At 37.3% G+C, this 19,502-nt stretch overlaps 1 protein-coding gene, 1 long non-coding RNA gene and 1 pseudogene across 2 annotated transcripts; all 3 read right to left on the bottom strand.

Annotated features, from left to right (window-relative positions):
• Positions 1-3,237: 3,237 nt before the first annotated feature.
• On the bottom strand, positions 3,238-3,771 carry LOC112590392 (fatty acid synthase-like). The gene is made up of 2 exons (XM_025306706.1): positions 3,370-3,771; positions 3,238-3,252 (listed from the first exon to the last, which is right to left on the bottom strand). Exons 1-2 carry the CDS (start codon positions 3,724-3,726, stop codon positions 3,238-3,240), a joined length of 372 nt encoding a protein of 123 aa, XP_025162491.1. The 5' UTR covers positions 3,727-3,771.
• Positions 3,772-8,521: 4,750 nt separating this feature from the next.
• On the bottom strand, positions 8,522-9,889 carry LOC112590391 (fatty acid synthase-like; annotated as a pseudogene).
• Positions 9,890-13,794: 3,905 nt separating this feature from the next.
• On the bottom strand, positions 13,795-18,606 carry LOC105184091 (uncharacterized). The gene is made up of 4 exons (XR_003114178.1): positions 18,516-18,606; positions 17,614-17,737; positions 14,348-14,553; positions 13,795-13,864 (listed from the first exon to the last, which is right to left on the bottom strand). It is a non-coding gene; the product is annotated as an uncharacterized LOC105184091 (long non-coding RNA).
• Positions 18,607-19,502: the final 896 nt, after the last annotated feature.

The raw sequence follows: 19,502 nt of genomic DNA, 5'->3' as shown, positions 1-19,502 counted from the left end.
GGAGCTTGGTTGGGAGGTTCTTATGCATCCACCTTATAGTCCGGACCTGGCACCAAGTGATTACCATCTGTTCCTGTCCATGGTGAACAATTTTGCTGGCGAACAAAATTCGCTTCAAGAGAGGCTTGTGAAAATCGACTATCTCAATTTTTTGCCAATAGGGACGAGGGCTTCTATGAGAGAGGCATAATGAAATTACCTTCAAAATGGCAACAAGTTATCGAACAAAATGGCGCATATTTGATCCTAAATCGGATCATTCTAACTATGGTAATTAAAGCCTTCAATTTCATGCAAAAATAATGGATTTCTTTTTACTACACCTGATATAATATAAAATGCAATCTGCCCTACTTGACAACAAATTCAAAGTACGCGGAGTCCGCAGGACGTAACAATGGTATAAGTAATAATCCTCAGAGTGATCCCATCTCCAATATTGTCTTCAATATTGTCTTCAAGTTAGTCATAGTAATGTAAACAAAGAAATGTGATTCATTTTTTGATATGCAGGAAGAGACGCGCCTAATGAGAGGAGATATCATTGGTGTTCCGCGACTAACAGGAAATTGAACTGGCGGATACAAACGTGCAACCTGTGGCTGAAGTCCTACATTATAAAGATCTCCGATTCCTTCTAAAAAGTCTTGTATGATATGTTTCTGGCCGCGTTTATACAGTGAAATCAACGTCATCGTTGACTCCAGCGAATTTGGTATGATCAACTGAAAATCATTTTGCGGCACTGTCAGTAATATGTCGATGAGTATTGTATCTTTCGGTAACAAAGCTGCCATTTTTTTTTATAATATTGGATACAGTATACTATCCGCGTAATATTCTGCAGTAGTCTCAAACATGTTACTTCGTGGCCTGCCCGATTGTGTTACACTGTGGCGTTTTGAAGGTTGCGATGGTAATATCTGGCTGAAATGTTCCAACAGTTTTGACCTAACAATCCCAAGGTACTCGGATCGACTCTCAGTAATGTCGTCAACCTAAGAAACAGTGATTAATACTGTTATGCATGGCTTTATAAATGCATATAAATGAGATATCTCTCTCCACTAAGAAAAGCGAAAGATAGTAATTAAGAAATTCTAAAATCTTTGAAACCTGCAACTTGGCCTGCTCGAACGCTGTGCCTATGTAATACGCCGCCAAAATTGTTTTTTCGATAGTAAAACGTCCATCAACGTATTCGCAGATAAGTTCACCAATGGAGTGACCTATCGTATAATCGGACAGGACACCAACGTGTGTTAAGAGATCCATTATTCCAATCTACAATGTTATTCGTAAAAATACTCGCTTTTAACTGAGATGTGTTACATTATACGAGGGTGGTCCGATAAGTACTTAGCCTACAAAAGAAAAACGAAAATTTTGGAAAAGTGGCGATTTATTTCTCAACATAGTCTCCTTTTAGCTCGATACACTTGACCCAGCGATGTTCCAACTTCTTTAACCCATCTGAAAAATACGTTTTCTCGAGGTCTGCAAAGTAGGTCTCTGTGGCGGCGATGACCTCCTCATTCGACTCAAATTTCTGCCCGGCGAGTGATTTTTTCAAGTTTGGAAACAAAAAGAAGTCGCACGGGGCCAAATCTGGAGAATACGGTGGATGGGGCAGCAGTTCGTAGCCCAATTCGACCAATTTGACCGTGGCGAGGGCGAAGGTGTGAGCCGGTGCGTTGTCATGGTGGAAGAGCACTTTTTTCTTCGCCAAATGGGGCCGTTTTTTCTGCAATTCGGCGTCGAATCGGCCCAATAATTCGGCATAGTACAGCCCTGTGACCGTTTTGCCCTTCTCCAGGTAGTCGATGTAGATCACACCTTGTGAATCCCAGAAAACGGTGGCCATCACTTTTCCGTTCCGGCCGATAGGACAGTCTTCGCCTTCTTCGGAGCACGTTCGCCGGGTGAAGTCCACTGTTTCGACTGTTCCTTGGTCTCTGGTGTGTACCAGTGGATCCATGTTTCGTCGACGGTCACGAAACGACGCAGAAACTCCTTCGGATTGCGCTTAAACAGCGTCAAACACTGCTCTGAAGTGGTCTCACGGTTGCGCTTGTTGTCCGGAGTGAGCAAACGCGGCACCCATCGCGCCGACAGCTTTCTCATGCCCAAAATTTCATGCAGGATATGACCCACGCGGTCTTTTGAGATGCCTACTGTCTCAGCTATCTCGCGCACCTTCAATCGGTGGTCTGCCAATACGAGATCGTGGATTTTTGTCATGTTATCCTCCGTGGTAGCCGTTTTCGGGGCACCTGGGCGTGGCTCATCAAAAACCGACGTGCGACCACGTTGAAACTCGTTAAACCAATTTTTGACGGCCGCCATCGAAGGAGAAGAGTCACCGTACACAGCATCCAAGCGCTCTTTGATTTCGCTGCGCGATTTCTCTTCCAAAAACAAGAATCGAATCACCGACCGATATTGCTCTTTTTCCATTTTTCTAAAATCCGCGGACACGCCCGCTTCCACACACGTTCAAATCAAAACTACGAGTCCGATTCGGCTGAAAATTCGACAGTAGCCGTCTACGAGAATGTACTACACGATAGTAAATTTCTCTTGCGATAGTGGCGCCATTGGGCGGTGAGGCTAAGTACTTATCGGACCGCCCTCGTATGTTAACATGATTTTATATAGGTAAGTGCCTATGTAAATATACACATTATATATATTTAGCACATGTATATTTAGATAAACCAGATTCGGACCAAATAATACAAATATAAAACAAATAATCTTTCTTTCTTATACCTGTGTGGCAATGTTTGCGACGCATGATTTTATTATGCTGTTGCAAGTAGTTTTGTTTTCGTTCATTATAATATCCGTGACGCATATATCATGCTGCTTTAATGCCTCATTACATTTCTCAATTGCCTTGGCAAACACAGGTAGTTTCATCAGTTTTTCGATATATCCAAATGAAACGTAAATGAGATTTTAAAGGCATTGCACACATGAGATTGTACATATATAATTCATTAAATTTAAATTTAATTGTATTAAAGTTGCAAAATTCGTACCTACGTTATGCCATTCAACTTCTGTTCCCGAGAACAAAAAGCAAATTGGTCTTTTTAGGTATGGGTATTTTTCAACTTGTCTTATTTTGTTATAAGCAGCTTTAGATCCAGCTAAGGTATATCCTCTATATGGATGGCCCTCAATATCTGCAGCATGAATGCTATGCAGAAGAGCCACATATTCCACATCTAGCTATCGGCTATTCACCTATCGCAACAGAGGCGGAAATATACATCTCATCGCGAAAAAAATTATTTTGATTTTGAATAATCTCTACCTTTTATCTTGATTTTTAAAAATATATCTTTAGTTAAACAAACTTACATTATCTAATAGAGTTTTAACAGCCTCCTCCATACGACCAGATACCGTTACAAGTCTACATAAGCGGTCTGATGTTTCAATGTCGATTTGATTTTTGGGATTTGATTTCAGCAATATGTGACAGTTTGCACTACCGAATCCGAAAGAACTAGTGCCAATATAACCGCCGTTCCATGAAATAGGTTCAGTGACGACCTTTATTCTATCTTCAGTTATAGGAGTAAGTTCCTTTCGCGGTGTTTCGTAACGTATGTTTGGTGGAATAATGCCAGTTTCCATCGCTATCAACACCTTGAAAACGTTAAAATTTAACACACATAATCTTAATAGAAACGACAAAATCTTAACTGCAAGCATGATGAAGTGACAAAACAAATTATATATATATATATATACACATACACACACACACATATATACACTCAAACGCAAAAAACCCGGTACACTAAAAATTTGGGAAAAAATTACAAAATTTCAAATGATCATAACTTGGTAAATAATGAAGATACAAATATGCACAGAAATGCAAAATGAAGCTTGAAACGTCCTCTTTAAGAATATCTGAATGGCAATTATGCTCGGCCATTTTTTTCAAAATGGCGGATGATAAAGTGAGAGGATGCAAAATTGATAATCAAAGGTCCGTGTTTGCAATGGTGCATGGTGTGCATCAGGTATCGCAGCGTAATGGGACCAAATGCACATGAAAGTATAGAGTGTTATCTTTAAAATGCTACTTTACCGAGCTCGATGTGATCATTTTTCACTGAGTTGTTCCAAATTTTGCTAAAAATGCGGTTTTCTTGTTAAATTTGCATAATTCAGTGAATAAGTATCGCATCAAGCTCTATAACGAAGTATTTTAAAGAAAACATTCTATACTTTTAGATACTTTTCGTCCCATTGAGCTGCGACACTTATTTTGCTCCATGCGCCGTCGCACGCTCGAACCTTTTTTAGCAACTTTTCATGTTCTCCTTTTTATCACCCGCCATTTTGAAAAAATATCGTTGCCCACAATTTCGATAGATCTTTCGAAAAGTACGGTTTCAAAGCTTTCAAACCGTTTTTGAAATTTGCTGCTAGGATATTTAGGTGTCGAGATATTCAATTCCGAATTTGCAACAAATGTCGATTCAGCGAGGCTTAAGGGGCTAAGAGGCTCTGTGGTTCGTTTGGCTCTTTCATAATTTCAACAGCCGCGTTCATTATTCTCTATACAATAATTTACACAATTTTGCGAATTGGAAATTTAATTTTTATCAAAAGTTATCATTCTTTACCCTTCAGTTACGCATGATCACTGTGGTATACAGTGTTCGCGAAGCTGTCCCTAGCTCTCTACCTTCTCCGTACGATTGGCCATTATAGTACACAGCTTGAATATGCTGTTCAGGATCGCGTCTGAGTTCGCGGTGACTCGGCGCGCGGGATGCCGAGTCGCTGGACGCCACCTGAACGTCGAAATTCCCTGGCGCTCCTAGTCCACGGAGCCGCCGCGACGCGGCGATCTGGGTTGTCGCGCGCACGAGCCCCTTGGCTCGCACGCGAGTTCGAGCTGCCCAGGGCATATAAGAGTGCCCGCGGAGACGATCAGAGATTGCCTTCGTACAGCTTTTGGCCTTCGTACGGTCCACCGCCGATAGTGGCACTATCTCTTGTACGCTGGACTTCGCGAGTTTGTCAATACGCCGGGCTTACGTTCTGGCTTGACTGAGATTCTGTCGGTGCGCCGGGCTTTAACGCCTGGCTTGACTGGATTTTTCTTAAATGAATGTACCAAGACAATAAACAAAGACAAACAATTTTCCTTTTCCGAACGTGTTCACTCCGATAAGCGCTGCCTCGTGCGACTTTTCTTTTTCCGTGATCTTTTCCTTTCGAGGCGCGTTGCTTCGTGCAACTTCATCAATTTAAACCATAATTGATTGTTTCGCATCGAAATTATTGCGTCGATTATGGCGACGATAAATCCTGAAAAGGCTGCTCAAGTTATTGCTTTAATTGAAGATGGCAGAAGTCGAAGGTACGTTGCTCAGGCATTTGATTTGTCAGTGTCAACTGTGCAACGTGCTTATGCCAGGTACTTACAAACCAATTCTTTCCATAGAAGGCCTGGTTCGGGACGTCCTCGATGTACCAATCACAATGATGACCGATTTATTGTTTCAAATTCGTTAAGAGACAGACATCGAACATCTGTTCAAATTAGAAACAATTTAAGGGATGTCCGCAACATTAATGTATCCGTTAACACCGTTCGGAGAAGATTAAAGGAACAAAATCTGCTTTCGCGCAGGTCAGCAGCTGTACCTTTGCTTAAATGTCACCATCGCGTAGCTCGACTCAATTTGCAGTTGAGCATAAAGACTGGACTTACGCAGACTGGAGCAAAGTACTCTTTAGCGATGAATCTCGTTTTTGTGTCTATTCTCCAGATGGACGAGAACGAGTTTATTGTCGCGGTGGAGAACGATTTGCAGACTGTACAGTAAGTGAGAGGCATAGCTATAATGGAGGCTCTGTAATGATTTGGGCAGGAATTTCAGCTAATGCTCATACAGATCTGCACTTTTTTGACAAGAATATGAACACAGATGTATACGTGGAAGACATACTCATTCCGTATGTTGTTCCGTACGCACCCTTCATCGGAGAGAACTTCTTGTTTATGCAAGACAATGCTCGACCACACTGCGAGAAGAGTGCTTGATTTCTTCGATGAAGTTGGCATAAATCGACTCGATTGGCCAGCAAATAGTCCAGATTTAAATCCAATCGAACACTTATGGGACAACCTCGGCAGGAAAGTACGAAATCACGTACCTGCTCCTCAGTCACTGCGAGAACTGCGAATAATTCTCGAAAACGAATGGAATACAATTACGCAGGATGAAATTAAAAGACTAATAAGGAGTATGCCTGATCGTATGAATGAGGTAATACGCGCACGAGGCAGTCATACCCACTATTAGTACACACACACCACATACACAGCAGAGAGGGTTTGGAGTCATTAATTACTGCAGGAGTGACGAACTGCGGGGTCCTTATCTCTGCTGTAACACCACACACACACACACACGCACGCACGCACGCACGCACGCACGCACGCACGCACGCACGCACGCACGCACGCACACACGCACACACGCACACACACACACCACAAGGAGGGTGTGAAACCTTGAAATACTGTGGAGCTGACGAACCGCGGGGTCCTTATCCTTGTGGTATACAAACACACACACACACACACATACTACATACAATGGGACTTTTCCTACTAGTAAAACTCCATGCGGTTTATATTGGGAAGACTTACAACCATAATTTGAGCTAATGACAGCGGTATCTTAAAACGCATTCATTCATCTTTATTACGTAATTTCGATCACTAATATCAATTCATCTTTATTACGTAATATCGATTACGCAAAATGAAGAACCTAAATTGAATTTTACTTTCATTTCCCTGGCTTTCAAAATAATAAATGCAAATCATTGAATATATTGTGCAGGTTATGTAAATTATTAAATAGAGAAACATGAACACAGCTATTGAAATTATGAAAGAGCCAAACGAACCGCAGAGCCTCTTAGCCCCTTAAGCCTCGCTGAATCGACATTTGTTGCAAATTCGGAATTGAATATCTCGACACCTAAATATCCTAGCAGCAAATTTCAAAAACGGTTTGAAAGCTTTGAAACCGTACTTTTCGAAAGATCTATCGAAATTGTGGGCAACGATATTTTTTCAAAATGGCAGGTGATAAAAAGGAGAACATGAAAAGTTGCTAAAAAAGGTTCGAGCGTGCGACGGCGCATGGAGCAAAATAAGTGTCGCAGCTCAATGGGACGAAAAGTATCTAAAAGTATAGAATGTTTTCTTTAAAATACTTCGTTATAGAGCTTGATGCGATACTTATTCACTGAATTATGCAAATTTAACAAGAAAACCGCATTTTTAGCAAAATTTGGAACAACTCAGTGAAAAATGATCACATCGAGCTCGGTAAAGTAGCATTTTAAGGATAACACTCTATACTTTCATGTGCATTTGGTCCCATTACGCTGCGATACCTGATGCACACCATGCACCATTGCAAACACGGACCTTTGATTATCAATTTTGCATCCTCTCACTTTATCATCCGCCATTTTGAAAAAAATGGCCGAGCATAATTGCCATTCAGATATTCTTAAAGAGGACGTTTCAAGCTTCATTTTGCATTTCTGTGCATATTTGTATCTTCATTATTTACTAAGTTATGATCATTTGAAATTTTGTAATTTTTTCCCAAATTTTTAGTGTACCGGGTTTTTTGCGTTTGAGTGTATATGATATGTACATAACATAAGATTTAAGACAAGTAAAAATTATATCGTGTTACAAAAATTTAACACGTTTATTAATTGTGTCCAATATTTAAAAAAAATATTTTTAAAGGTAATTATTTTTCAAAAAAAAACCTAACTGCAAAAAATGTCCATAACATAAATTTTTACAAGTAAAATTTATTATTATTTATTAGAACCCTGAGTTATATGGTTACTTTACTTGTTATTATAACAAATTAATTATTATAACAATGCAATAAAAAATATTTAATACAAAAAATCTTGGCGCGGCTGCACCAAAAACTATATTAAATATATATGTGCAAAAGGTCAAATTAGATATCATTTACACTTCGTCAATTCTAATAAGAATAACATCTTTGAATAAAAAAATATCAAAATATGTAAAATATATATACATTGGATATATATATTCTATAGTGAAAGTTTATAATATATTATAAACGAAAAACAAACGATTGCGATGTGCGCTAGCAATTATATATTTTACACTCATATGGAACTTCAAATTCAAATAAAAAAGCAATATATGACGAAAATGCGTTTTATTTTCCCATTTTTCAACCAACGCCAAACAAAAACTACACAACCGATCGATACCGAATTTTTTTATTAAATACCAATTCAAATATCAACTATCAAACAACAATATGGGTTTAACATTTCGAATATGTAAATATACCTAAAAATTCAACTAACGCCATCTATCAGTAAAATTCGCAATTACTTGGTTGCCAACCCAATACATACTGACACTAATGCATTCAGTGAATACTCAGACAAAATCAACGACTATTCACTGTTTCAGATTTAGAGAGAATAGCACTTAAGCGACAAATCTCTTCACAATGAATGATTATGTTTTCAAGTTCAAGCACTTACCTAAATGAAAATACGGAAACGATGAATGAGGATGAAGACACAGGTTGACACCACCCACGATAGCTGCATCGCATTCCCCACTTCGTATCATTCTATAAGCTTCTGCAATAGCGAAGTGGCTTGAACTGCAGGCTGTGTCCACGGTATAAGATGGTGCGGTAAGGCCGAGCCAGTGAGAAATGCTGTTCGCCAACCAGTATTTATTGCAGCCAATAATTGGGTATCCAGCTGCCTAATTGGAAGTAAATTACGTTCATATTAGTCTTTATCTCTTATTTCTTTACTTTTTTTACCCTCTGCATGTATATGTTCGAGCTTATGTATGTGTATGTATACGTAAAATAAACTTTTTATTAGTTATAATAAAAAAAGTCTCAAACAATGTGTGTGTCAACGTGAATTAACTGTTTTAATAGCCTCGTCTAACCGTGTGATGCTATCTGGTGTTTAACATTTGCAACGTTCTTAACATTTTTCTATATTAAAGATTTAATAAGTCCCGGCACCATTAAATTTGGAAACAAGGCCAATTATCGTTATCAGAACTTCTTTCATATCCCTAACATCATGAGGCACTGTACTTGAGTCTTGTGATAGAGAATCTGGTTGATCGTATGAGAATAACATGATCCTATGAAGACACCAATTTTTGTCCCTCGCAATTCTTTGGGATTTACTCCAGCATCGATAATCGCTTCCTAGGTGTGCTCGAGCAACATCCTGCACATGGGATCGGTAACATGCGCCTCCTCAGGTGAAATATCAAAGTATTGCGCGTCGAACTTGTCTACATTATTAACTTTCCCCATTCGAGCTGGCATATCATAGTAAACTATAAAAATTCTAAACGTTCATTTTTTGTACTAAGAATATAATCTGCTGAATTTCGACTAATTTTTTCTTTTTGCCTTTTGCTTAGAATGTAATTCGTGTGGTTACCATTACTCCACCGTCGATTGTTGTCCGAACCGAGATCCACTTTGTTCAAGAGATTTTCTTGCAACTCCTTCATATTGTTTGTATCAGGAAACCGACCAGCGATACCGGAAATCACAATTTCTTCACCCGGAGGGACTTTTACATATGAGTTATATCTTCCGCTAGCCTCCATACTTTCGTCCCACTAACAGATCTTTTCGTACAGAAGACGGAGTGCAAAATGTTTTCTACTTCTTCGGACAGAAACAAATATAACGATCAAAAGAGGTGTTGAGTGAATCTACAATCTACATTCTACGAGCAATCTTCCTGCGTGAAAGAATTTTATTTAATCAGAGACACGGTCGTATCTCGCGCCAAGTTCACGCGCAGCAACGGCGAGGCGGACCATGTATTTATACGCGACGTATCTAATTGGGAAGTATCGCCGATATCGGATCTCAATAACGGCTGAATGGATTGATTTCACATTAAGCTTAATCGATAGCTTGGACTTGAATTATATAATGAAAGTAGTTTTATTTTTGCACTACGTATCCTAGGATCAGAGTTATTACGATGCATAGTGGGAAATGTGAAACTTCTTAATAAGAAACGTTGTCGTCGTCGGAATTGTCCTTTTCCAATTTCTAACATAAGAAGGTACGTACTAGTAACGCTTGCAGTCGATAACGCGCGAAGAGTGTGTACACCAAAAATCGCGTTTCAATCGTTTATTGCGTGTCATAGCGAATCATAGTGTTTTACAGTCTATTGTATATCGTCAATGTGTCAAATTTGTGGAGATGCACACAGTCGAAATTATATATTATAATATCGTAAGTATATTAATTATTTTATTATGTAATGATTTAATTTAAAGATACATTGCTTCTGGAAGTCATGAATATAGAAATACAAAGGTAGCACGATCACTCCTGAGCCAATATGCTCAAATGACAACACATGATTAAAAAATAGTGCTTGCTCTTCTACATTTATAAAAAGGTAAAAAAATTTTTCAATTATATGGTTGAAATTGTATTTAATTGTTTATCTAGAAGGACCGTTGGAACCAATTTGGCTCTCTTATATCTGATGTTGCATTCTCACATGTTTTATGGATTTATTTATGTTTTATGACTTTAAATAGATAAATCAATATTTTTATATTATCTATCTATTTGTTGGCTTGAAAAATAATTATATAATACATACATACCCAGAAAGCAAAATGCTAGCAGTATGCCAGCAGATTTGATCATGGCTTTGCAGCAGATTCCAAGCTACTGTGTCCTCATTAAGCTTAATATTCTCTGCAAAGAGCTGTCGCTACTGTATGTCATAAGAAATACAACAGAAACGGATCACTTTATGCATTAATACAGTGACTGCGAAAATATGTTACATTCTAATCACAGCTTACTTTCTTCACCAATGACGGCACAAGCGTAGTAGGAATAGAACACGATATGTTGTCACAGTATGACAACAGAAATATAGAAAATATAACAAACAACGTGTTATATCATCGAATAAAAATAGAAACGGCAGAAATCAATTACAACATGCTGTTAGAGCATTATGACAGAAATGCGACAGAAGTCGATCATGACGCGTCGTTCGAACGTAACAGCAGAAACACTCAGAAATCGTTCACGACGTGCAGTTCAAACACGACGACAGAAACACGGCAGAAATCGTTTACGACGTGCCGTTGAAACACAACGGCAGAAACAGGACAAAAATCGAACACGACGTGCCATTTGAAAGTAACAGCAGAAATGCAGCAGAAATAGGGTACGAAATTTTACTTTTTAGCGGTGCCTCCTTCACGATCTATATATATACTTACACACACACACACACACACACACACACACACACACAAAATTCATTTGGTGGATTATTTTAGTGTAGGTATTACAAAGATTTACAATAAATTTGTTTAAAGCAATTTATTTTGTACACGGTGTTTCATCAACATATAGTTCAGTACGACGGATGGACAATCCATCGTATTGAACTGTATATCGACGAATCATCCTGTATGTGTAAAAGTAGCATAACTTATTTTATGTTGTAAAATTTTACAAAATTTATTATATAATATAGCTAATATAATATTACAATCTAGTATAATTTTACTATGTTTACTATGTTTACTATGTTTACTATCTAGATAAATGCTATCTAATTACGTGCTTGCGATAGGGTATTGCGACGTGATTTCCTTTCGCCGTCGGCAAATTGCTGTCCGCGCCCCGGCCGCTCGCACTCGCACCAAAGTTGTTGGGCGCCAGGTGCAGCGGGCTGCACCGATCACCAACACGAAACGGAAAACCACCAAATGGCCGAGACACGCGAATCCGACGGGACCGGCAGCTCCTTGATATTTTGAGTCGGTAGACGGGAGGGTTCGATCGGGAATCCGGGAAGTTATCGGGAAAATACAAGAGTAGCACTGCGCGTTTGGATTATCTCACTTTTATTCTCACGGGAATCGGTATGGCCCGACCCCTCGATACGATACACCTCGCTATGTGCTCTCGCAAATTCGAGACTTGCTCTGCGCTCACAAATAGTCCGAGACACGGTACGCACGGGACACCGAAAGAGAAAAACAAGTGGACGGTCTTAGACAGTCGGGAACCTCCCGGCGGCGTCCTTCGACCTCCTTCCTCCGCTCGCTCCTATGCAACGCAGCCACCAACGGTAATTCTGGGCAAGTGTGGCACAAACTTTAGCTCTCGATAACAGTAGACGAAAACTCTTTTCTCAGTGATATGCGATAACGATAGTAGTAGAAGCGATAACGATCCGTAATAGTCGACAGCAGACTGACGATGTAAGAGAGAGCGAAAACGGTAGTTCGCTCTTTTATTTCCTCCAAAAACAGTTTTTATCCTTTCTTCCTTGTTTCTCGTTGATTTTGACTCGAGGCTATTCTCTCCCCGTTCCTCGTTTTCTCTCCCAATACGGGAATCCTTCCGCGGATCTTTGTTTTCGATCCGCGGGACGGATGCTCGGTCTCACTCTCGCGCGCTCTCTCTCTCTCTCTCGCGCTCCCGCTGTCTTTGTGCGCCTAGGCCGGCTTTGTCACGCACGCGGTCACGCTTCGAGCACGGGAGCGACGATATATTCGCTTGATATTTCTACGGGCCTGTGGACAACGAAAACGGCAGCGAGAATCTTTTGAGGCGATACGGGAGTCGATAGTAAGAAAGATAAGGAGGAGCATTCATCTGAGGTGGCTGTCCTGGCGATGGGTGACGCCTCTTCTTCCTCCTGGCTCCTCCGGTCTTGATGGTCGGCGCAGGAGGTCCAGGGGCACAAAGCTCGGGGACGCGGGACCGTCACACCTGTGCGCTCTTACTACTAATAATAAGGGCTAATTACAATTTCGGGGGAGGGTCCTTCGCAACCCTTAGGACCTCTTCCCCCCCCCCCCCGCCTCGCGGTATAGGGCTCGCCATCTTGTGACGGGCGCCTCCGCGGCTGCCACGTCACAGTATGTACATAAAATGTTATTAAAATTTACTTTGATGTTTCTTTTCTCCTCTCTCTCTCTCTCTCTCTCTCTCTCTCTCTCTCTCTCTCTCTCTCTCTCTCTCTCTCTCTCTCTCTCTCTCTCTCTCTTTACTTAAAAAACTATATTTATAAAAAACATTCTCTTCAGATAATGTCATCTTCAGATAAAGATCCGCATGATCCATTCTACGTCCATTCCATTATACATCATTGTACTGTATATTCTCTCATGATGTATAATTCCATTATACATCATGAGAGAATATACAGTTAAAAGTGGAAGATCTGGTATAAAAAATAGAAAAACAAAAATAGAGGGATGGTAAAGAGAATATTAAAACAAATATAAAAAGCCTTTCAAAACATTGACAGAGAAAAATTAAAACTTTCATGTTATTAATTACATAAAAAAGTAAAAAAAATCTTGACGTGCTTCATGCTTCTTTATCCTATGCATTTAATAAACAAAAAAGGGGAAGAATAGGAATATTTAAAAACTTAAAATTTTTGTAACTGAAAACGAATCAGAAGAAGTTGTGCCTGACAAAATCGAAACATCTGATAAGAACTGAAATAAGAAATATGAGCCAAATAAACGTTGTTCAGGCACGTAATTAGATAAATCTTATGCTAAACTTATTCTATCCCATATATTTATATATATCCTATATATATATATATATATATATTTACATATGCATGCATGTAATACTTATGTTATATATATTTATTCTCTCTCTTTTAGGTCCATGACTCCACGACATCTTGTAAGAAGTGTCATCTAGCGTATATGAAAAATACACTGTAACATAAAGATATAATATAATCAGTGATATATAATAAAACAGGCACTTTCATTTAATTTTGCTATTCTGTTCAAGTCTATTTAAAATATCATTTTTATCTGTCTATTCAATTTTTATGCGGTAAAAAAGAGTTCTGTCGTATATATATTAAGTAATATTCTTGTGCTGTGAAACCAAATTATGAAACGTAAGAACGCTTACTCTCCACTTAACAAGGTGTAACAGAGAAATAAAAATAATTTTAGATGAATAATTTCAGACCCGAACAGTACAGCAGAATTAGGAATTAAGTAGTAGGAAAAGTAATAATAATTTCCCAGATAGAAAACATACATCATTTTAACGTTATTTTTTATCATGCTTTGGTCATTTTTTGATCCAAACTGACCAGATTTGAACGTCAAAGTGACGTGTGCTTGCTAACTTATTGGGTTATTGACATAATGAGGAAATTATCTAAATAAAATGTAAACACGTACTTAATTGTTTTCATTAGGCGCTTCTATAGCTTCGTCCTGCGGTTCGCCCTGCTCGTCATCCCATAACCTGCGGGCTGTACGTCGCTCACATGGCTCGCGGATATTCATCCTATGGCGTTGTTTTGTCGCCCGCAAAGCGTCGCGCATATACATCTGGAACTCCGTCCAGCTAGGTTTATTGAAGTGGCGATTATTGCTAACAGCGTCTGGGTAAAATAATATACATTTCATTTTTTCTTAAATTAAACGTATTATTGTGTATTTATCATAATTTGTTCTTGATAAGTGACTTTCCTCAGGACGAGCAATTTCAAATTCAAATTTATAATGTAATATGTAAGCGTTACCATAAAAAAAAAACTGCAGTACTAGAGAAGAAGTTTTTGATATCAATATTACAATTATATATGCATACAGTCGTGGGCAATAAGGTTGTTTGTTTTTTTTGTTTTTTGATGCAGTTTGGAACACAGCTGATAATCCAATCAAACAACTCAAATAGTAAACATACGTACATTTTGACATCAAAATTTGGTCAGATCAGACCAAAACATGACCGACGAATGACCAACATGACGTGTGCCCGCTACTTGAGAAGATTTCTTATTGCACAATTCGGCTATGCTCCGAACTGCATCGAAAAAAAGCAGTCCACGACTTTACATATACAGGATGTCCCATTTTAACGTCCCACTCCAAATAACTCTTCAGTATTGAAGTTTCAAGGAAAATAATCCGAATAAAAGTTGTAGGGATTTAAGTGAGTTACCTTATGATGATCTTGACCTCTATTTTCAAGGTCATTTGGAGGTCAACTTGCGTTTTTTAAATGGGGAATCTTATTTTTTATTACACTGTTTTTTTCTACTAGTTAATTTGAACAACTTTTGTCTGAAACATTTTTTTATTTGTCTAATATTTTTTGAGACATTTGAGGAAAACTTGATAACTTTTTCAGTATTTAACTTACGATATCTCGCTAATTATTTGTCGGAAGAAAAAGTGGTACTAGACTTTCATGCTTTATTTTGTCTCAAGAATATATTGTTACAATAGCGCCTTGACTTTTGTTAACTTACTGATTATTGGAAATTTCAAAATCATCGAGTGTGTGTGTGTGTGTGTGTGTGTGTGTGTGAGTGTGTGTAAGTATATATATAGATCGTGAAGGAGGCACCGCTAAAAAGTAAAATTTCGTGCCCTATTTCTGCTGCATTTCTGCTGTTACTTTCAAATGGCACGTCGTGTTCGATTTTTGCCCTGTTTCTGCCGTTGTGTTTCAACGGCACGTCGTAAATGATTTCTGCCGTGTTTCTGTCGTCGTGTTTGAACTGCACGTCGTGAACGATTTCTGAGTGTTTCTGCTGTTACGTTCGAACGACGCGTCGTGATCGACTTCTGCCTTATTTCTCCTGTCACAAGATATTACCCATTCAGCTTGATTTCTAACTGCTTGCTGTTTGCACGATGTAAGGTCATTCTATATTCAATTTTGTGCTGCTGCTATTGGACATACTATGTCAGCATACAGTGCTTAAATTTTTATCTTGCTATGCTGACATATTGTACCTGATTTTTGCGGTAATTTTGCTTTCATATCATGATGCATTTCCTGTTATATTTCTGTTTCACTTTTGCGTACATTGTCTGACATTGCAGATCATGCTTTACTAATGCTACAATTATAATAGCATGACTTGTGGTATACATTTAGCAAAACCTGACATTAGCAGGCTTGGCTATCTGGGTATGTATACATAGATATGCATATATAACATCTCGCCGTTGGCCAGTTTATATTTTTTATAATATTTTGGATTTTGTTGCTATAAATGCATGGATTATATACAAGGAAGTTATGTATAAAACAAATCAAGAAGAATCTTTTTACAAAATCTCGCGGAAGAGTTAGAGTTAGAAGTGCGCCATATGTTGCCCAAAGACGAAAATCCCAAAATTTTAATACAACCCGAGAAGAAACTGAATCCGACGATGCTTTAGGCAAACGACCATTTTGTCAAATAAAAAAACTGCAAAATAAACTACAAAGTTGAAAAATGTTATTCGCGTAAAAAATTTGTATGCGGTAAATGTACAAAGAAAATTATGTACAAATGCGTTTTCTGTAGTACATAACGGCGTTGTACTTCACGTTTAGTTTTTCACTAAAGACTAAAAAAAATTCAATATAACTAACAATTTTTTTGTTCAATAAGTTAATGATATTACTGTTAAAACTTTAAATTTTATAATTACCTATATGTTTCATTTCTTTCTATTTGTAATTTACAAAAAGATATGCTTGGAGCCAAATTAGCTCTTACGGTCTTTCTAAGGGAATCGTCAAATCCGGTCCTTCTAATGTTAAAGTTTCCCGGATCGTCAATACAACATGCGACCTGGCATTGTCGTGCAGAAGAATCATTTTGTTTTGTTTTGTCGCAAAATACGGCCGTTTTTCGATCAATTGCTTATTAAACTGTCTCAATTATCGACTGCATAATTCCACGATTATAGTCTGTGGTGGTTTTAACAATACATAATACAACACTCGGTGCATGTCCCACCAGATACACAGCAAGATCTTATGACCATAGAGATTTCGTTTTGGCTATGACGTAGAGAGTTCTCCCGGATTTACCCACGATCTTTTGCGATTGGGAATGTCATAATAAATCCATTTTTCGCCTCCGGTTACAATTTGATACAAAAAAGTCTTGTGTTCTATTAACATTATGCCTACATAACATTGTGCTTATTAATATTAGATAATCCATGCACTTATAGCAACAAAATATTGTAAAATCTTTGAAGTGGCCAACGGCGAGATGTATATCTATGTGTACATATGTATGTATATAATTGTTTTTCAAACGAACAAATAGATAGATACACATAAAAATATTTATTTATCTATTTAAAATCATAAAACTCATAAATAAACTCATAAAACATGTGAGAATGCAATATCAAATATGAGAGAGCCAAATTGGCTCTAACAGTCTTTTTAGGTAAACAATTAAATAAAAATTTAACCATCTTACATAATTGAAATTTTTTATACCAAGATTAAGAATATGATAAATGATGAAAAGACACAAAAGGATATCACGTGGAGACAAAGTTGAAAAAAGTTATAGCAGTTTGAATTTCGCGAGAAGTCAAATTAGCTGCCTCGGTCTTACTAGTGTTAATGAAATTACAATGGGAAGTTTTACCTCACCCGGCATATTCTCCAGATATTACCCCATTAGATTTTTACTCACTTCGTTCTATGTAGCACAGTCTTTCTGGCACACGATTTCACAATGTTGATAAAATGCAACAATTAGTCCATAAATTTATTCATTCTAAGAACAGACTTCATTTATCGTGGCATCCACCTTTTGTCTGAAAGATGGCAAAAAGTAATAAATAATGTTGAAAAATATTTGGTTAAAGATACTATATCATTTATGATAATACTAATAAAGAACATTATTAAAAACTATGAAAATTTTTGCATTACCCTTGATAAGATGACGAGAAACGTGTAAATAAAGCTTCAGCTGATTGCACGCTTCTACGTATGAAAAAAAAACATTCGAATACGCAGTGTAAAAATAGGAGGACACATGGAACAATTATTAGAAATAAAGTAATAATAAAATAGTATTAATAATATGATAAAATATTCGTTTATTTATTCATCGTGTGTAATCAATAGAAGCACACATATAACTCGCGTTACCAAAATCGAAAAATGTTTGTAGTTCTTAACGTTGTAGTTGATTTTTTAGCTTGTGTTTACTAAGGACTTTTTACTCGCAAGGGGAATATCAGAAGTGGAACGTGTTTCTCAAATGCGATTTTTTGCAATAGATAATCTTTCATGTTTACAATAAAAATCTCAAACATTAGCTTCAGATACTTCCTTTTTACAAATTACAAAAAATATAAAAATATAGATGTCATCGAATCGACTAATCGCTTGGCAGCGCGATAGATTTTAAGGAAAACAGGAAAAAAATGAAGTAGCAAAATGTTACAAGTATTATTTCTGTTTTTAATACTCTGTATAATGGAAGTTTATTACAAATCAGTTTTTTATATTTATCAGGCTTTTATATTTTATGTAGACATTTTTATTACGATAATTTATTTGATATAATCAAGCGTATATACTTACGATGAATATTGTTTTCAACGATGATATCAGAAGACGTGAAAAGCCAACCGATACGATTATAAAACCACTGTCACGAAACACTCGCGACAGAATGTTTTTAAACTCATATTACGTGCACATCTTATATATGACGTTCTTAAAAACAGGGTCATGACGAAAATAGAAGAAGTGCGTTAGAAAAGGTTAAAGGTGTGATATTCATTTATGAACTTATTGTCTATTCGATTCTGCGAAAATGTTTAATTAATGAGTCTAACGAACTTTGCATCTTAATTTATAACGTGACGAATCAGAAAAGTTCTGAATATATTTAAATAACTAATTCTATTCTATCTACTTTGTGCGACTAAATGTACACTCGTGAACTAAAAGGTATGTACACCGATTTTTTGTTGACTTCGGAACGCGCTCCAACTTGAGAAGAAAGACAACCACTGCTTCATACGTCAGCGCTGTCACTTATTACGAGAGCAGAAGGATGGCATATACGAGTATCAAATAAATAGTGATTGTGGCGTAGACACAAATGTCTTGGAGACTTTGAGTTATAATTGAAGAAATGAAGAAAACGAATAGTGATTGTGAAGAAAAGTGGCAAAAGGCTTCATAAAATTTGTAAAACAGTATATTAAAGGAGAGTATTAATTGTCTAATAATATTTTAAGTGAAAAATATTTTTAAATTTGAGTGTAAGTTAAAAAAGTTATAAACCATAATTTCTTTAATGTTAATAAATTTGTCATCGACGTTGAATGAATATACATATAATACTATTATTTCCATAGGTGAGAAATTATATTATTGTGTTCAGCAGAAGTAAGCAGCAGACCAAGTTGAATGATATGAGTATCTTGTTAAAAAAATATCACTCGACTTGGTCTGCTGCTTATTTTTTATGAGCACAATAACATAATTTTCCACCTATGTAAATGATAGCATTACATATTCATTTAACGTCAATGGCAAATTTATAGCTATAAAATTATT

This window comes from Harpegnathos saltator, unplaced genomic scaffold, assembly GCF_003227715.2.
Source record: "Harpegnathos saltator strain DR-91 unplaced genomic scaffold, Hsal_v8.6 scaffold8, whole genome shotgun sequence".
In the NCBI taxonomy this organism is placed as follows: Eukaryota; Metazoa; Arthropoda; class Insecta; order Hymenoptera; family Formicidae; genus Harpegnathos; species Harpegnathos saltator.
The sequence above is the reverse complement of the archived record's forward strand: the minus strand, read 5'-3'. Positions and strand labels throughout refer to the sequence as shown.

Excerpts from the sequence above, each read along its gene's own strand:
- LOC112590392 (XM_025306706.1), bottom strand. The coding sequence starts at position 3,726 with ATGCTTGCAGTTAAGATTTTGTCGTTTCTATTAAGATTATGTGTGTTA.